Source organism: Crinia signifera, chromosome 12, assembly GCF_055691185.1.
Source record: "Crinia signifera chromosome 12, ASM5569118v1, whole genome shotgun sequence".
NCBI lineage: Eukaryota > Metazoa > Chordata > Amphibia > Anura > Myobatrachidae > Crinia > Crinia signifera.
In genome coordinates this window covers 6,993,693-7,012,035 of record NC_139228.1, presented here as the reverse complement: position 1 = coordinate 7,012,035, position 18,343 = coordinate 6,993,693, and the positions used below count along the sequence as shown (strand labels likewise).

Here is an 18,343-nt window from a genome sequence, read left to right as displayed (position 1 = left end):
TATCAAGAATGATGGAATTCTTACAAGATGGTTTTTCATCGGGCCTAAGCCTTCAGTCACTGAAGGTGCAGATTTCGGCCTTGTCCATCTATTTCCAGAAAAAGATAGCCATTTTGCCGGAAATTCAAACCTTTTTACAAGGAGTATCCAGGTTGAAACCTCCATACAAGCAACCAGTAGCACCTTGGGATCTATCACTGGTTTTGGAATGCCTTCAAAAGGCACCTTTTGAACCTTTAAGGTCGGCTGACTTTAAGTTTCTTACGTGGAAGCTAGTGTTTTTGTTAGCAGTAGCATCTGCTAAAAGAGTTTCAGAATTGGGAGCTTTGTCATGTAAATCTCCTTTCTTAATTTTTCATGATGACAGGGCTGTTTTAAGAACAGTGCTTCAGTTTTTACCGAAGGTGGTATCTACCTTCCATTTAAATCAGGAGATAGTTCTACCTGTGTTTCAACCCCCAGAGGGTTCTAAGAAAAGGGACAAGTTGAGAACTTTGGATGTTGTGCGTGCCTTACGCATATATGTGGACAGAGTGAAGAGTGTCAGGAAGACTGACACATTGTTGGTATTGTATGACGTACACAAGATTGGTTGGCCTGCATCTAAGCAGACTATTGCTAGGTGGTTGCGGTCTGTGATAGCCTTTGCATACACCAAAGTGGGTAGACCAGTACCGGCCAAAATAAATGCGCATACCACCAGGTCAGTTGCCACCTCTTGGGCGGTTCGACATGGGGCCACAGCTGAGCAGGTTTGCAGAGCTGCCACTTGGTCATCTGTTCACACATTTGCCAAATTCTATAGATTCCATGAGTTCGCGTCGGAGGACGCATCATTCGGGCGAGCAGTGCTGAGAGCTGCAGACCTGAGCGTACCCTCCCAAAGGACCGGCTCTGGAACGTCCCAGTGTTGAGCTGTGTCACCAGGACCATTGAAAGAGAAAAAGGGATTTTTGTAAGAACTTACCGTTCGAATCCCTTTCTCTGATATGGTCCTGGTGACACAGCGATCCCTCCCTTACGCTCAGTGAGTATGCCAGAAGTTTCATGATGTTCATGTTAAAATGGTTAAAAGTTAACAGTTTTCTGTTATAAAACGTGCATATAATATGTGCAGGCGTTTGTACTGAGTTAATGTATTCCAGTGGCTTTGAAAGATGAACTGAAGAGTCCAGGGATGCAGTAGGGGAGGAGCCTACCCTCTAAAACTTTAGGATAGGTGCCTGGCTCCTTCGGACCCTCCTACATCCCAGTGTTGAGCTGTGTCACCAGGACCATATCAGAGAAAGGGATTCGAACGGTAAGTTCTTACAAAAATCCCTTTTTCTTAATGATACAGCCCTTTCCTGGTTCACATCTTACCTATCTGATCGCTCTTTCAGTGTTTGCTTCTCTGACTACCTCCTCATCACTACCTCTGTTAGTTGGAGTTCCGCAAGGCTCAGTCTTAGGTCCTCTGCTTTTCTCAATCTATACTTCCTCTCTTGGCAAACTAATCGGCTCTTTCAGATTCCAGTATCGCTTATATGCGGATGATACTGAAATCTATCTATCAACCCCAGAGTTGTCACCAGTGGTTTTTGGCCGAGTCTCTGAATGTCTCTCTGCCATCTCATCTTGAATGTCTTCTCGCCAACTCAAACTCAATATTTCCAAAACGGAATTACTTATATTCCCGCCAACTAAGAACAGTTACCATCCTGACATCTCCATCGCTGTATCTTTCAACACACCCTGTACGTTACCTTGTAATTTGTTTATTTGTTTGCTATGTACGGCGCTGCGGACACTTTGCGGCGCCTTATAAATAAACCTACTACTACTACTACTGTTGACAACTTGACAATCTACCCTACACCACAAGCTCGTTGCTTAGGGGTCATCCTCGACTCTGAACTGTCCTTTCTTCCCCACATTCAATCTGTCTCCAAATCATGTTACATGCATCTAAAAAACATATCCAGAATACGACCCTATCTCACACAAGACACTACCAAATCTCTAATCCATGCACTCATTATATCCCGCATTGATTATTACTAGAGACAGGATTATATGCATTTGCATATTTGCATATGCATTTGCATATTTTGCCCATTCTCACTGGTTATTGCATATTTTACCTAAAATCTAGTGATGGTGCATATTTTAGGCCCCGTCCTCTTCCCACCCGCGAGTTACAGCACTGCTTTGCCCTGCTGCTGCTGGCCAGGTAGTGGTAGAGTGTGCAGGCTGGGGCAATATGTGCGCAGTGTGGGGAACCTTGGATATACGCTATGTCTGACACTGCTCTAGGCTGCCAATCCATGTTGATAAAAGTCAGTCGGGGCGGATGCCATTACAAAGCTCCTGAACCTTTGCCTGCCGCTGGCCTGGGACTTTACACCAAGAGACAGACTTCTGCAGCAGAGGAGGCGGGCTGAAGGGTTGTGACATCACGCAGCGTGGAGGAAATGCCGTGTCACAGTGAGTATGCAGCGCAGGGAGGAAGCCTTCCACTGCGCCGCCCTCACATGCTATGCTGACATTTGATCCATCGGCACTGGAGATGAGGTTCCGTGTAGTTGAAGCAAGAAGAGCCTAGGATGCTGCAGTATGCTGTAGCAGCCAGGAAAAAAAAATCCTGTGTACAGCACTAGACATCTGCAGATGCTGTGGGCCTATTTTTGAGGTTTATTTGCAACTAATTGTATGCAGATTTTTAAATAAATAAGTTAAAAAGTACTTTTTTATTATTTAATTTAGCATATTTTAACACTTTTCATGCATATTTTAAGTATTTTTCATGCATATTTGCATGCATATTTCAAGCTTTTTATGTTGCATATAATCCTGTCTCTAATTATTACAATAGTCTCCTAACTGGTCTTCCCAAGAACAGACTCTCGCCACTGTAATCCATGCTAAATGCTGCTGCTAGGCTGATCTTCCTTGCAAGACGCTCATCGTCTGCTGATCCGCTCTGCCAGTCCCTTCATTGGTTGCCTGTATCTTACCATATTCAATATAAAACAGTTCTACTCGCATATAAAGCTATTAACCATACTGCACCAGCATATGGGCTGCATTTATCAAGTAATATTTGTTGCTAAATCCCTGAAAACACCAGTTAACCGCAAATATTAAGTATCTCCCAAATGTATTAAAGGGGGACTGCAGCCGGAATCTCCGATAGGTTTCTATGGGGGATGTGATGTTGCCCTATGTATCAACATCGGGCAGCCCGGCTTCGCACCCCTGGGCTATCACCATTCTGATCTAGCGATAGTCCATTGTAGCCTATGGCTACACATCGCACTGCTCCTCGCAGGGTCGCGAGGAGGTCAGCGCATTACCGCGCATGCGCAGACCCCCCGGCTTTCGGGTCAGGGCTTTGCAGGGATGGGCTCCTTTCGGAGCCCTGTCCCTGCGCCCTTACATTGATAAATACCAGCAGTATTGCACGATACCGCAATGCGATGTCACTACGCCGGCATCGCTCTGTAATGATAAATGTGCCCCTTGATCTCTTTACTTATAACATATTATCTCCCATCTCGACCACTCCGCTCTGCACAAGATCTGCGTCTCTCTTCTGCACGGATCACCAGCTCCCATTCACTATTACAGGACTGTCATCGGGCTGCTCCCATCCTATGGAATGCCCTTCCACGCACAATAAGACTCTCCACTAGCCTCCAAACTTTCATACGTTCCCTGAAATCTCACCTCTTCAGGCAAGACTATCATATATAAGTACCACACGCATAATCCTCTGAGGCACTTCTGTATTATATAGCTTCCCTTCTGGACCTGTAACTTGGTGGGACTGCTCTGCTAATACTGGTGCCTGTCCTTGTCATTTGGTCTACAGCATTATGGTCAATAGTCATTAGGTCGACATGGGTCTAGGTCGAAAGGTCATTAGTTCGACAGGTCATTAGATTGACATTGTCTAGGTCGACAGTTAAAAGGTCGACATGGAGTTTTTCACTGTTTTTTTAGCCGACATGTGCCGACAGGCCGTATTTCATGCCCTACCATCCAATAGGGCATGGTGGGAGAATAAAATAGTGTGCCGAGCGCAGCGAGAGGATGCGGTGCACTTTAAACTGTGCCCATGTTGACTGTGTTGACATTCAGGTAAAAAAAAACTGAAAAACTGGATGCAGACCGTTTGACTGTCAACCTAGAAAATGTCGAACTAACGACCTGTCGAACTGACCTTTCGACCTAGAACCATGTTGACCTTGACTTCAGTCGACCTTTTCCCATGTCGACCAAATGACTGTTGACCACAATGCTGTAGACCAAATGATCCCAACCCATCCCTCCTATGTCCCTATAGATTGTAAGCTTGCAGCAGGGCCCTCCTACCTCCAAGTCTGTCTGTCGTTACCCAGTTTGATTTATCACTGTCTACTATTGTAAAGTGCAACGGAATCTGCCGCGCTATATAAGAAACTGTAACGGAATCTGCTGCGCTATTTAAGACGCTGTAACGGAATCTGCTGCGCTATATAAGACGCTGTAACGGAATCTGCCGCGCTATATAAGAAACTGTAACGGAATCTGCTGCGCTATATAAGACGCTGTAACGGAATCTGCTGCGCTATATAAGACACTGTAACGGAATCTGCTGCGCTATATAAGACGCTGTAACGGAATCTGCTGCGCTATATAAGACACTAACGGAATCTGCTGCGCTATATAAGACGCTATATAAGACACTGTAACGGAATCTGCCGCGCTATATAAGGCGCTGTAACGGTATCTGCTGCGCTATATAAGGCGCTGTAACGGTATCTGCTGCGCTATATAAGACGCTGTAACGGAATCTGCTGCGCTATATAAGACACTGTAACGGAATCTGCTGCGCTATATAAGACACTGTAATGGAATCTGCTGCGCTATATAAGACACTGTAACAGAATCTGCTGCGCTATATAAGACACTGTAACGGAATCTGCTGCGCTATATAAGAAACTGTAACGAGATCTGCTGCGCTATATAAGGCGCTGTAACGGAATCTGCTGCGCTATATAAGAAGCTGTAACGGAATCTGCTGCGCTATATAAGACGCTGTAACGGAATCTGCTGCGCTATATAAGACGCTGTAACGGATCTGCTGCGCTGTATAAGACACTGTAATGGAATCTGTTGCGCTATATAAGACACTGTAACGGAATCTGCTGCGCTATATAAGACACTAACGGATCTGCCGCGCTACATAAGACGCTGTAACGGAATCTGCCGCGCTACATAAGGCGCTGTAACGGAATCTGCCGCACTATATATGGCGCTGTAACGGAATCTGCTGCGCTATATAAGACGCTGTAAAGGAATCTGCTGCGCTATATAAGACGCTGTAACGGAATCTGCCGCGCTATAGAAGACGCTGTAACGGAGTCTGCCGCGCTATATAAGACACTTGTAACGGAATCTGCTGCACTATATAAGACGCTGTAACGGAATCTGCTGCGCTATATAAGACGCTGTAACGGAATCTGCTGCGCTATATAAGACGCTGTCACGGAATCTGCTGCGCTATATAAGACGCTGTAACGGAATCTGCTGCGCTATATAAGACGCTGTAACGGAATCTACTGCGCTATATAAGTAGCTGTAACCGAATCTGCTGCGCTATATAACAAACTGTAAATAATATAATAGATCGATTTGGAATTTATATAATACACAATAATACATACAAACACAGTTACTTCTTATAAATTAAAATATTTACACATTAAGGAACATAGATTGTGAATAAGTCAGTCTTGTTCTTCTATTAATCAGTCCTCTAGTACGAAAGAACTCCCATGCGTAGTATCCACATAAGTTCTTAATACATCCCCACTTGAATATCTAACAGAGCGGATGGTAGAAAGTCTCCGCTGGAATCTCTAACCGAGTGGATGGTAGAAGGTCTCTGCGGAATCTCTAACCGAGCGGATGGTAGAAGGTCTCCGCTGGAATCTCTAACCAAGTGGATGGTAGAAGGTCTCTGCGGAATCTCTAACCGAGCAGATGGTAGGTCTATGCGGAATCTCTAACCGAGCGGATGGTAGACGGTCTCTGCGGAATCTCTAACTTAGCAGATGGTAGAAGGTCTCTGCGGAATCTCTAACCGAGCGGATGGTAGAAGGTTTCCGCTGGAATCTCTTACCGAGCGGATGGTAGGTCTCCGCGGAATCTCTAACCGAGCGGATAATAGAAGGTCTCCACTGGAATCTCCAAACGAGCGGATGGCAGAAGGTCTCTTTCATGAAGTCGGCGGCCCGGGCACGCCCCCGGCTGTGACGTCGGCGGGACCGGTCCGTCCCCTGGCTCTCTGCCTGCTGTCGCTCCTAGAGTGAACACTAGTAGAAGGTCTCCGTTGGAATTTCTCACCAAGAGGATGGTAGATTGTCTCCGCTGGAATCTTTCACCGAGCGGATGGTAGAATGTCTCCGCTGGAATCTCTCACCGAGCGGATGGTAGAAGGTCTCCGCTGGAATCTCTCACTGAGCGGATGGTATAAAGGTCTCCGCTGGAATCTCTAACTGAGCGGATGGTAGAAGGTCTCCGCTGGAATCTCTAACTGAGCGGATGGTAGAAGGTCTCCGCTGGAATCTCTCACCGAGCAGATGGTAGAAGGTCTCCGCTGGAATCTCTCACCGAGCGGATGGTAGAAGGTCTCTGCTGGAATCTCTCACCGAGCGGATGGTAGAAGGTCTCCGCTGGAATCTCTCACTGAGCGGATGGTAGAAGGTCTCCGCTGGAATCTCTCACTGAGCGGATGGTAGAAGGTCTCCGCTGGAGTCTCTCACCGAGCGGATGGTAGAAGGTCTCCACTGGAATCTCTCACCGAGCGGATGGTAGAAGGTCTCCGCTGGAATCTCTCACTGAGCGGATGGTAGAGGGTCTCCGCTGGAATCTCTCACCGAGCGGATGGTAGAAGGTCTCCGCTGGAGGAAGTTCTGCTCAGGGGTTGTCTATTAATATACTACATTAAAGAGGACGAAGCAATAGAGGAACAAGGACTATTATTCACTATCAGAGCTTTCTCTGAGAGGAAGAGCCGATTCACCATTACAGCATTGCTGACCGTTGGCAATGTCTCTACCATTAAGCGCATAGTGTGGACCTCAGTAATGCTTTTCTCAGATGCAGATCAGCCACTCACCTCCAAAATATGACCCATCAGAAAGCTTCGTCTCCTTGCTGCCCCGAGTCAGAATGCTGACTATCCCATGCTGGATGAAGTACATCTTTTTACCCACAGTGCCTTCCCGGATGATGTAATCAGTAGGCTGGAAGACCTCGAAGCGAAGCTTGGTCAACATGGCAGTCACAAAGTTGGGGTCAGCATTTGCAAAAAGTGGCATATTGGCGACAAGGTTGCGGCAGTTGAAGTTAACAATCTCCTTTAGGTAAGGAAAGAAAATGATTGGGAAGATGGTATGACGAGTAATAATGATTCATCAGTTACGCATTATGGTAGTATTGTAACAGGGCTAAGGGAATTGCACCTCAGGGGAGGCGATAATGGGGGAATCGCGCGTCAGGGGAGGTGATAATGGGGGAATTGCACATCAGGGGAGGCGATAATGGGGGAATCGCACATCAGGGGAGGCGATAATGGGGGAATTGCACGTCAGGGGAGGCGATAATGGGGGAATGGCACGTCAGGGGAGGCTATAATGGGGGAATGGCACGTCAGGGGAGGCGATAATGGGGGAATCGCACGTCAGGGGAGGCGATAATGGGGGAATCCTGCACGTCAGGGGAGGCGATAATGGGGGAATCCTGCACGTCAGGGGAGGCGATAATGGGGGAATCCTGCACGTCAGGGGAGGCGATAATGGGGGAATCCCGCTATAGGGATGGTAATAATGGGGGAATCGCACATCCAGGAAGGTGATAGGAGCAGTAGCGTAACTATAAAATCAGCCCAACCCCCAAACCTGCCTTACCCCACTGGTGCTGTTTGCCGTTGTTGCTGCTGCTGCCGCCGATGTGTCTGCGGTCCCGGCTCTTCTCCTGGCTGGTTTCAGCAGTGCTAATAAGTAAATAGCTCACACAAAATGTCCGCCCTCAGCATCCTCAAAAAGTGTCTTCTGTTAAGGGGGTGGACATTTTGTGTGAGCTGTTTTATCATTAGCACTGCAGGAGCCAGCCAGCAGAGCCGGGACCGCAGACTAGTAGATCTGCGGATCCCAACTCCCGACCATACACCCGGCGGGGGCGGCAACCGTAAGCAGTACCAGCAGGCAGTGCAGCACATCGATAGCCGGCAGACCCCCAGCGCCCACACCTACTCAGCGCCTCCCCGCGACAGCGGGGTCTGCAGGACTATAGCTACGCCACTGGATGGAAGGTAATAATGGGGAAATCACACATTCGGGAAGGTGGGGGGGATAGGGAATGACTCACTTCTTTAAGTGGCTCGCTGAGTTCTCCTAGAATGTTTTCCTCATCAAACATTTTGCCCTGGTAGCGATGCTCATAATACTCGTGAATCCTCTGCCGCGTGTCTGGGGGCAGTTTGTGGAAGGACATGTACTGCTCCACCTGTTTGTACTGTGGGGTACACAGAGTAATGTACAGTTAGCACGTGCCTTGCTCCTCTCCACCTCTGCTTGGCTGTACGCGGTGCTCACCTTCTCCTGGTACTGGCGGCGAGAGGAGTCCAGGGACTGGATGAGCGCTGTGGCATGGCCGATAAACATGGCGTAACACGTGGCCCCTACAATCATACTGAGCATGGTAAGCCACACGTCGGTCATCCCTTCTGGCGCCTGCTGTCCATAACCGATGCACAGCATGTGGCTCATGGCCTTGAACAGCGCGTGAGAGTACTGCTTACCCCAGGATGCGTTCTGGTGAGGGATACACACGGAGTCAGAGGACAGGGGCATGCTGGGATACATATGTACATGCTTAGTACTGGTGCATGCCTCTAACACATAAACACTTACGGCATTAGCATGTATTCTGACATACCATTGTCATGTCATAAGCATGTACTCATTGCATAAGCACAAGATGCCTTCTCCTTATTGTGCAGTAAGCATGCTCCTGTCATATGTTACATGCACTAGGCAGGCATCCGTACCGGACATATGTCATGCAATAAATGTAGACATGCGGCAGGCGTGTTCCAGCATACAGTCTAGCATGTATATGTAGTAGGCGTGCTCTTGCATTTCTCCATACCTACAGCGACATGAAATGGCAAAACCTCACGGCAGCTGAAAAACGGATCTGTTAATTGTCCGCATGGCAATCATATGTGCAAATCTAGTACATATAACGTGTGTAACGTGTACTGCTGTGTGTAAGTGCTGCTCTGCCCACTATGACCTGCAGGTGCTGGCCATACAGTAATGCCTCATACAGTACTGCCTCATACACTAATGCCTCATACACTAATGCCTCATACAGTACTGCCTCATACACTAATGCCTCATACACTAATGCCTCATACAGTAGTGCCTCATACAGTAATGCCTCATACAGTAATGTCTCATACAGTAATGCCTCCTACACTAATGCCTTATACACTAGTGCCTCCTACAGTACTGCCTCATACACTAATGCCTCATACAGTAGTGCCTCATACAGTAATGCCTCATACACAAATGTATTAACAGGTCTCCTGTATCACTGCATGACCCTAATAGGCATGATCACATGGTGCCTCACACCTCCTCTATACTGTTCTAGGTGTGATCACATGGTGCATCACATCTCCTCTATACTGTTATAGGAGAGATCACAGGGTGCCTCACACCTCCTCTATACTGTTATAAGCGTGATCACATGGTGCCTCACACCTCCTCTATACTGTTATAAGCGTGATCACATGGTGCCTCACACCTCCTCTATACTGTTATAAGCGTGATCACATGGTGCCTCTTTTCTGTAATAAGCATGATTGTGACACCTGCTGCAGGGCCTGTTCTATATTCATATGTACATGTGTATATAGGTAATAATTATTACTGGTGTCTCTATACCCTCCTGCTGAGCTATATTTACATGCATGGAATGTCCCTGTGACCCAGTAACTGGAGTATGAATAGAGAACGTCACTAATGAGTCTCAGCAGACATATGATAATGAACTAACAAACTTTCCTCTCCGGAGAGAAATAATTACAGAATGATCAGGATCAGCTGTGGCCTCTCAGCATCACACACAGTGTCGTCCAGCAGAGCCATTGTCATTACACGCCCCCTGTCAAAAATACCATAATTCACAGCCCCCCCCCCCTGTAAAAATACCATAATTCACGGGCCCCTGCCAGTTATACCATAAATCACAGGCCCCTGCCATATACACCTTAAATCACAGGCCCCTGCCATATGCACCATAAATCACAGGCCCCTGCCATATACACCTTAAATCACAGGCCCCTGCCATATACACCATAAATCACAGGCCCCTGCCATATACACCATAAATCACAGGCCCCTGCCATATACACCTTAAATCACAGGCCCCTGCCATATACACCTTAAATCACAGGCCCCTGCCATATACACCATAAATCACAGGCCCCTGCCATATACACCATAAATCACAGGCCCCTGCCATATACACCATAAATCACAGGCCCCTGCCATATACACCTTAAATCACAGGCCCCTGCCATATACACCATAAATCACAGGCCCCCTGCCATATACACCATAAATCACAGGCCCCTGCCATATGCACCATAAATCACAGGCCCCTGCCATATACACCTTAAATCACAGGCCCCTGCCATATACACCATAAATCACAGGCCCCCTGCCATATACACCATAAATCACAGGCCCCTGCCATATACACCATAAATCACGGGCCCCTGCCAGTTATACCATAAATCACAGGCCCCTGCCATATGCACCATAAATCACCGGCCCCCATACCTCCCAACTTTTGACCTGAGTCCGAAAAGGGGGCGGGGTGTATGCAAATGAGGGCGCGGCTTATGCTAATTAGCCGCGACCTCATTTTCATGCGAGAATACACAGCGTCTATTCTACTAGATTAGGGGGTCTCCCAACTGCCACCCCCCGCAGCGGGACAATGCCTGCCGCGGGTGGGACAGTGGGACAGGACCCGAAAATCGGGACTGCCCCTCTAAAATCGTGACAGTTGGGAGGTATGGGCCCCTGCCATATGCACCATAAATCACAGGCCCCTGCCATATGCACCATAAATCACGGGCCCCTGCAAGTTATACCATAAATCACAGGCCCCTGCCATATGCACCATAAATCACAGGCCCCTGCCATATGCACCATAAATCACGGGCCCCTGCCATATACACCATAAATCACGGGCCCCTGCCATATACACCATAAATCACGGGCCCCTGCCATATACACCATAAATCACAGGCCCCCTGCCATATACACCATAAATCACAGGCCCCTGCCATATACACCATAAATCACGGGCCCCTGACAGTTATACCATAAATCACGGGCCCCTGCCATATACATCATAAATCACAGGCCCCCTGCCATATACACCATAAATCACAGGCCCCCTGCCATATACACCATAAATCACAGGCCCCCTGCCATATACACCATAAATCACAGGCCCCCTGCCATATACACCATGAATCACAGGCCCCTGCCATATACACCATGAATCACAGGCCCCTGCCATATACACCATAAATCACATTGCCATATATACAAAACATCACAGGCCCCAGGCCGTATATACCATAGTGCATCACGGGCTACCTGCCATATAGACCACACTATGTGGCTGTCTCTCTCCCATATATACCACAGTACATGTCCGTCTCCCTGACGTATATACCACAGAACGTGGCCAACTCCCTCTGTATACACTGTAGTACATGGCCGTCTCCCACCTGTATACACCATAGTACGTGACCATCTCTCTCCCATATACACCGCAGTACGTGTCTGACACCCTCCTGTATATACCACAGTACATGGCCATCTCCCTCCCATATATACCACAGTACGTGTCCGACTCCCTCCTGTATACACCGCAGTACGTGTCCGACTCCCTCCCATATACACTGCAGTACGTGTCCGACTCCCTCCCATATACACTGCAGTACGTGTCCGACTCCCCCCATATACACTGCAGTACGTGACCGTCTCCCTCCCGTATACACTGTAATACATGGCCATCTCACACCTGTATACGTGCCCACCTCCCTGCGTATATATAGCGCAGTATGTGGCCATCTCCCTCCTGTGTATACCACAGTACGTGGCCATCTCCCTCCCATATATATTACAGTACGTGTTCGACTCCCTCCTGTATACACCGCAGTACATGTCGTGGGCCATCTCCCTCCTGTGTATACCACAATACATGGGCCATCTCCCTCCCGTATATACCGCAGTACGTGTTTGACTCCCTCCTGTATATACCACAGTACATGGCCATCTCCCTCCCGTATATACCACAGTACGTGTCCGACTCCCTCCTGTATACACCGCAGTACGTGTCTGACTCCCTCCTGTATATACCACAGTACATGGCCATCTCCCTCCCATATATACCACAGTACGTGTCCGACTCCCTCCTGTATACACCGCAGTACATGTCCGACTCCCTCCCATATACACTGCAGTACGTGTTCGACTCCCTCCCGTATACACTGCAGTACGTGACCGTCTCCCTCCCGTATACACTGTAATACATGGCCATCTCACACCTGTATACGTGGCCACCTCCCTGCGTATATATAGCGCAGTATGTGGCCACCTCCCTCCTGTATTTACCACAATACGTGGGCCATCTCCCTCCCGTATATACCGCAGTACGTGGCCATCTCCCTCCCATATACCTCGCAGTACGTGGGCCATCTCCCTCCTGTGTATACCACAATACGTGGCCATCTCCCTCCCATATACCTCGCAGTACGTGGCCATCTCGTCTGGCTGTTGCTACACCCCCATCCCATATATTAATGACATGTATATGGGAAGTGCAGGTATCGTAGACTCTATCTCATGGGCATAGCGGGTGGCGCAGTCTCCTGCCTCTGATTATTAGGGCCCATAGGTACCAGCCGGGTATGGAGTCTGGTGATGTGTAATGTGCTGCCAGGGAGATGGGTCCTAGTATTTTATGGCTAGGCGTCTCCCTCCTCCTGGTGTGATGGCAGCAGAGAAGGAGCCGGAAGGAAACACTTACCACCATCTTACTGATGTACACCCAGCAATCCTCCGGGAATTCCTGCAGCATCGGCACAAGGAACTGCAGACACCCGTCCCAGTGACAGAGCAACAACATCATTCCGATCAGGTTAAAGATCCGCACCACTGCGCTGGCCAGGTCGTAGGTCATGTGGAAGATCTGAATGGCAAGAGAAACGGGCAGGTTTAGGATGGAACATGTGCAGAGAGTTAAGCTGCGTACACTCGGTCGATGATCTTTCCTGCATGCAGCAAGATCATAGACCAATCGTTAGCGATGTGTACCAATTGTTCCATGTGTATGCACGATGAACCATTTGGTAAAGCTGACTTTACCCTCCCCTCCACCATCGTTAAAGATCAATCATTCATGTGTAATCATTTGCTCAATTGTTCATTATTTGATACCAAATAGTTTGCGCAGGAGTTTAGAGGAAATCTTTAACGAGATACAATCGTTTACCAAATCGCTCCATGTGTATGCACATTTAGGTGTGGGAGGGGCGTGGCCTAGCTCAGAGCTACATTGCAGTGTGAGAATAACGCTGCCCAGCATGTGTGGGCTACATGCAGAAGCAGCCAGTAACTGAGCACCTGGGTAACACCATGCTGCGCTGCAGGGGGCAGATGTAACTTGTGCAGAGAGTTAGGTGTGAGAGGGGCGTGTCCTAGCCCAGAGCTACTGTACATTACAGTGTGAGAATAATGCTGCCCAGTATGTGTGGGCTACATGCAGAAGCAGCCAGTAGCTGAGCATCTGGGTAACACCATGCTGTGCTGCAGGGGGCAGATGTAACATGTACAGAGAGGTAGGTGTGAGAGGGGCGTGTCCTAGCTCAGAGCTACATTCCAGTGTGAGAATAAAGCTGCCCATTGTGTGTGTCGCTACATGCAGAAGCACCCAGTAACTGAGCACCTGGGTAACACCATGCTGCACTGCAGGGGGCAGATGTAACATGTGCAGAGAGTTAGGTGTGGGAGTGTCCTAGCTCAGAGCTACATTGCAGTGTGAGAATAAAGCTGCCCAGTGTGTGTGTCGCTACATGCAGAAGCAGCCAGTAACTGAGCACCTGGGTAACACCATGCTGCACTGCAGGGGGGCAGATGTAACATGTGCACAGAGTTAGATGTGAGAGGGGCGTGTCCTAGCTCAGAGCTACATTGCAGTGTGAGAATAAAGCTGCCCAGTATGTGTGGGCTACATGCAGAAGCAGCCAGTAACTGAGCACCTGGGTAACACCATGCTGCACTGCAGGGGGCAGATGTAACAGGTGCAGAGAGTTAGGTGTGGGAGGGGCGTGTCCTAGCTCAGAGCTACATTGCAGTGTGAGAATAACGCTGTCAAGCATGTGTGGGCTACATGCAGAAGCAGACAGTACCTGAGCACCTGGGTAACACCATGCTGCGCTGCAGGGGGGCAGATGTAACATGTGCAGTGAGTAAGGTGTGGGAGGGGCGTGTCCTAGCTCAGAGCTACATTGCCGTGTGAGAATAATGCTGCCCAGCATGTGTGGGCTACATGCAGAAGCAGACAGTACCTGAGCACCTGGGTAACACCATCAGGGCCGGCCTTAGGCATAGGCAAGCTAGGCAATTGCCTAGGGCATTTGGAATGCCTAGGGGCATCAGCAGCTTCTGCTGATTAAAATGATATGCAGCATGCCTATATTCTGTGTGTGAGTGAGGCTGTATTTGCATATGAAATAGTGTATTCATGGAAATCACTGTAACATAGCATTCCATATGCAGGTACAGCCACAGTCGCACATAAAATATAGGCATGCCACATATCATTTTAATCATCGGAAGCTCCTTGTGTGTGCTGGTCCCAACAATGCAAATAAGACGAATTTTCAGCAAAAAATGCACCCAACGTTAGCAGAACTGGCCAGGAGCAGCATGGCCTATTGAGACAAGATGTATGCGGAAACATCTGTATCCAAGCAGAGGCAGAGGTTACAGTGTTAGTGGCTGTGTGAGTGCTGTCTGCGGGTGGGTTGGTTGTGCAATAGTGTTCGCATAAGTGTAAGGGGCATTATGTGTGTCATGTATAAATGCATTAATAATGTGCGACATATGTGTAATAGGCATTATGTGTGTCATGTGTATAAGGGCATTAATAATGTGCAACATATGTGTAAGGGGCATTATGTGTGTCATTATGTGTATGAAGGGCATTAATAAAGGTTGGCATAATGTGTAAGGGGCATTATGGTTATAAGGACATTAATAAGGGGCATTACTGTGTGGTATTATCAGGGGTGCCGAGAAAAAGGGGTAGGGGGTACAAATTACCCAGGCCAAAGTCTGATGGGAGGGCCCAGTTGGGGCCCCGGCCCCTTCCCCTTAATCAGCTCTTCTGCTCTGCCCAGCACACACTGCTTTGTGCTGAATTGCAGTGTGGCCATGGAGGTGGTTAAAATACATTATTTTCTCAGGATTTTTTTCTAAGGGAATAATGTGAGGAGTAATGTATATAACTAGGTAAAGTGGTACTACAGTGCGATGTAACGTGAATAAAGGACACCATCGCATGATATAATGTGAATAAAGTTGCACTACTGTGTGGCATAATTTGAACTGGGGGTAAAATTGTGTGGCCATGCCCCTTCCCAGCAAGAACACACCCCTGTTTGGGCTGCACACCAAATGTGTGCACTGTTTCTATTTAAAATATTGCGGGTAGGAGCACCAAAATGATGACTGCTCCCCTTTCCCAGCACCATCAATCCTCATCATAGCAGAGTCAGAGGTGGAACTAGTGGCGGTGCTAGGGGGCACCAGCCAAAATCTTGCCTAGGGCGTCATTTAGGCTAGGGCCGGCTCTGAACACCATGCTGCACTGCAGGGGGTCAGATGTACCATGTGCAGACAGATAGGTGAGGCAGGGGCGTGTCCTAGCTCAGAGCTACATTGCCGTGTGAGAATAACGCTGCCCAGCATGTGTGGGCTACAAGTACATTGGTCACATGTACTTGGTCACATGTCACATGTACATTGGTACATTCATGTTGCATAAATAACTTACCTCTTCCCATTGGTGGATGTATCGGATGAGCCGAGATAGCCTGAGCAGCCGGAGCAGACTAAGAATTTTAGTAAACCTGACAATTCGGAGTGCCCGGGCCGTCTTGTACACCTCAGAGTCCACACGGGTCTCCAGGTCCACGATGAGGAATATATAATCCACCGGGATGGAAGATACAAAATCCACCAGAAACCAGCTCTTTAAATACTTCATCTTGATGGTGTGTGGGTCCAGTATAATCTCTGTGTTGTCCCCAACCACAATACCTGTCCGGAAATTCAGGACCAGGTCAGCCAGGAAGAAAGTGTCGGAGAGGACATTAAACACAATCCAGGGTGGGGTGTTTTCATCCTTGAAGAAAGTGATTCCCACCGGAAGGATTATCAGGTTCCCAACCATGAGGAGAAGCATAATTAGATCCCAATAAAACCTGAGGAAAGGGGAGAAGGTAGAAGGGGAAGAAAAGAAAGTGATGGTAAAGTCACTGAGGAAAGATACATGGACAGATTTACATTCAGAGAACAGAATGGCGGAGAAACGATTGTAGAAGATAATGTAGAAGATAATGACAATACATGGATGATATTGTGGATTCTGACCCGCATGTATGATTGACAAATAACCAGATTCACAGAGTCTGATAGGATGAGGTTTTCGCCAGGAACCCCCAAGGGGATTTGCGTTTTTCTGCACCCAACAAGCAGATCAGGGCTCTCTGTCTGGTGTACACTAGAACAAGAACGGAGGGTGTGTAGTAACGTAGTCATTAGACTGGGACAGACTGGATGGGAAATCATATGTATAGGGAAACAAGGAGGGAACAGAACACAGGAGAACCATGGACCAGGATTCTGGAGGTGGATTAGAGATGCAGGAGTTGGATTAGAGATGCAGGTGGTGGTACGATGGCCGCCAGGGCGCAGGATGGAACTAGAGGAGGCTGGAAGCTGGAGTTCAGGCGTTAGCCCGTAGCCGGAACCGCCGGTTAGGACGGCCACAGCGAAACCTACACTGACTCTATTGAGTTCCCCGCACAGATGTGTCAAACCCTTGCAGAAACTAGGCTTCACCTGTGGCCGCCTCGTTCGAAGGAGCGAGTTAGGCCCGCTCCAACCCCGATGCAGCCAGGTCTTATGGACGGACAAAGGGTGAGCGATCGTCAGGGGGTAACTCAAGAGGACAATCTGACTAACGGTTCTAACTAAGAAAGAGCCCCTATCTGCCGGCACCTGGCCGAAGATGGGAATGTGACCCAGTCGCATGCACAAGGGACAGACTAGGGGAATCTCCAACCAACAGGTACAATACAGCACAGCGAATCCCCAAAGCAAGGTCAAGAATAGGAGGGGAAACCTTGCCTAACAAAACTAGGATGGCTGCGTGCAACAGGTGGTGGATCAGAGAAGCAGGAGGTGGATTAGAGATGCTGGAGGTGGATTACAGATGCAGGTGGTGGATCAGAGATGCAGGCGGTGGATTAGAGATGCGGGTGGTGGATCAGAAATGCAGGAGGTGGATTAGAGATGCAGGTGGTGGATCAGAGATGCAGGAGGTGGATCTGAGATGCAGGTGGTGGATAAGATATGCGGGTGGTGGATCAGAGATGCAGGTGGTGGATCAGAGATGCTGGAGGTGGATCAGAGATGCTGGAGGTGGATTACAGATGCAGGTGGTGGATTACAGATGCAGGTGGTAGATTACAGATGCAGGTGGTGGATTAAAGATGCAGGTGGTGGATCAGAGATGCGGGTGGTGGATTAGAGATGCGGGTGGTGGATCAGAGATGCGGGTGGTGGATTACAGATGCAGGTGGTGGATCAGAGAAGCAGGTGGTGGATCAGAGAAGCAGGTGGTGGATCAGAGAAGCAGGTGGTGGATCAGAGATGCAGGTGGTGGATAAGTTGTGCATGTGGTGGATCAGAGATGCATGTGGAGGATCTGAGATGCAGGTGGTGGATAAAATATGTAGGTGGTGGATTAGAGATGTGGGTGGTGGATCAGGGATGCAGGTGGTGGATCAGAGATGCAGGTGGTGGATCAGAGATGCAAGTGGTGGATCAGAGATGCAGGAGGTGGATTAGAGATGCAGGAGGTGGATTAGAGATGCAGGCGGTGGATTAGAGATACAGGCGGTGGATTAGAGATTCAGGCCTGGATTTGA

General features: G+C 48.6%; 1 protein-coding gene across 2 annotated transcripts in view; it reads right to left on the bottom strand.

The window, feature by feature from the left end:
* HCN3 (hyperpolarization activated cyclic nucleotide gated potassium channel 3) overlaps positions 1-18,343 on the bottom strand; it is a 36,100-nt gene that overhangs the window by 11,906 nt on the left and 5,851 nt on the right. For both annotated transcript variants that reach the window (XR_014466115.1, XM_083165935.1), the window contains exons 2-6: positions 16,183-16,612; positions 13,153-13,314; positions 8,625-8,843; positions 8,398-8,544; positions 7,148-7,388 (exon numbers count right to left, since the gene is read on the bottom strand). Coding sequence is in view for 1 of the 2 variants with exons in the window: in XM_083165935.1 (XP_083022061.1) it covers positions 7,148-7,388; positions 8,398-8,544; positions 8,625-8,843; positions 13,153-13,314; positions 16,183-16,612 (1,199 nt within the window). In the remaining variant the exon portion in view is untranslated. The remainder of the gene's footprint in view (positions 1-7,147; positions 7,389-8,397; positions 8,545-8,624; positions 8,844-13,152; positions 13,315-16,182; positions 16,613-18,343) is intronic.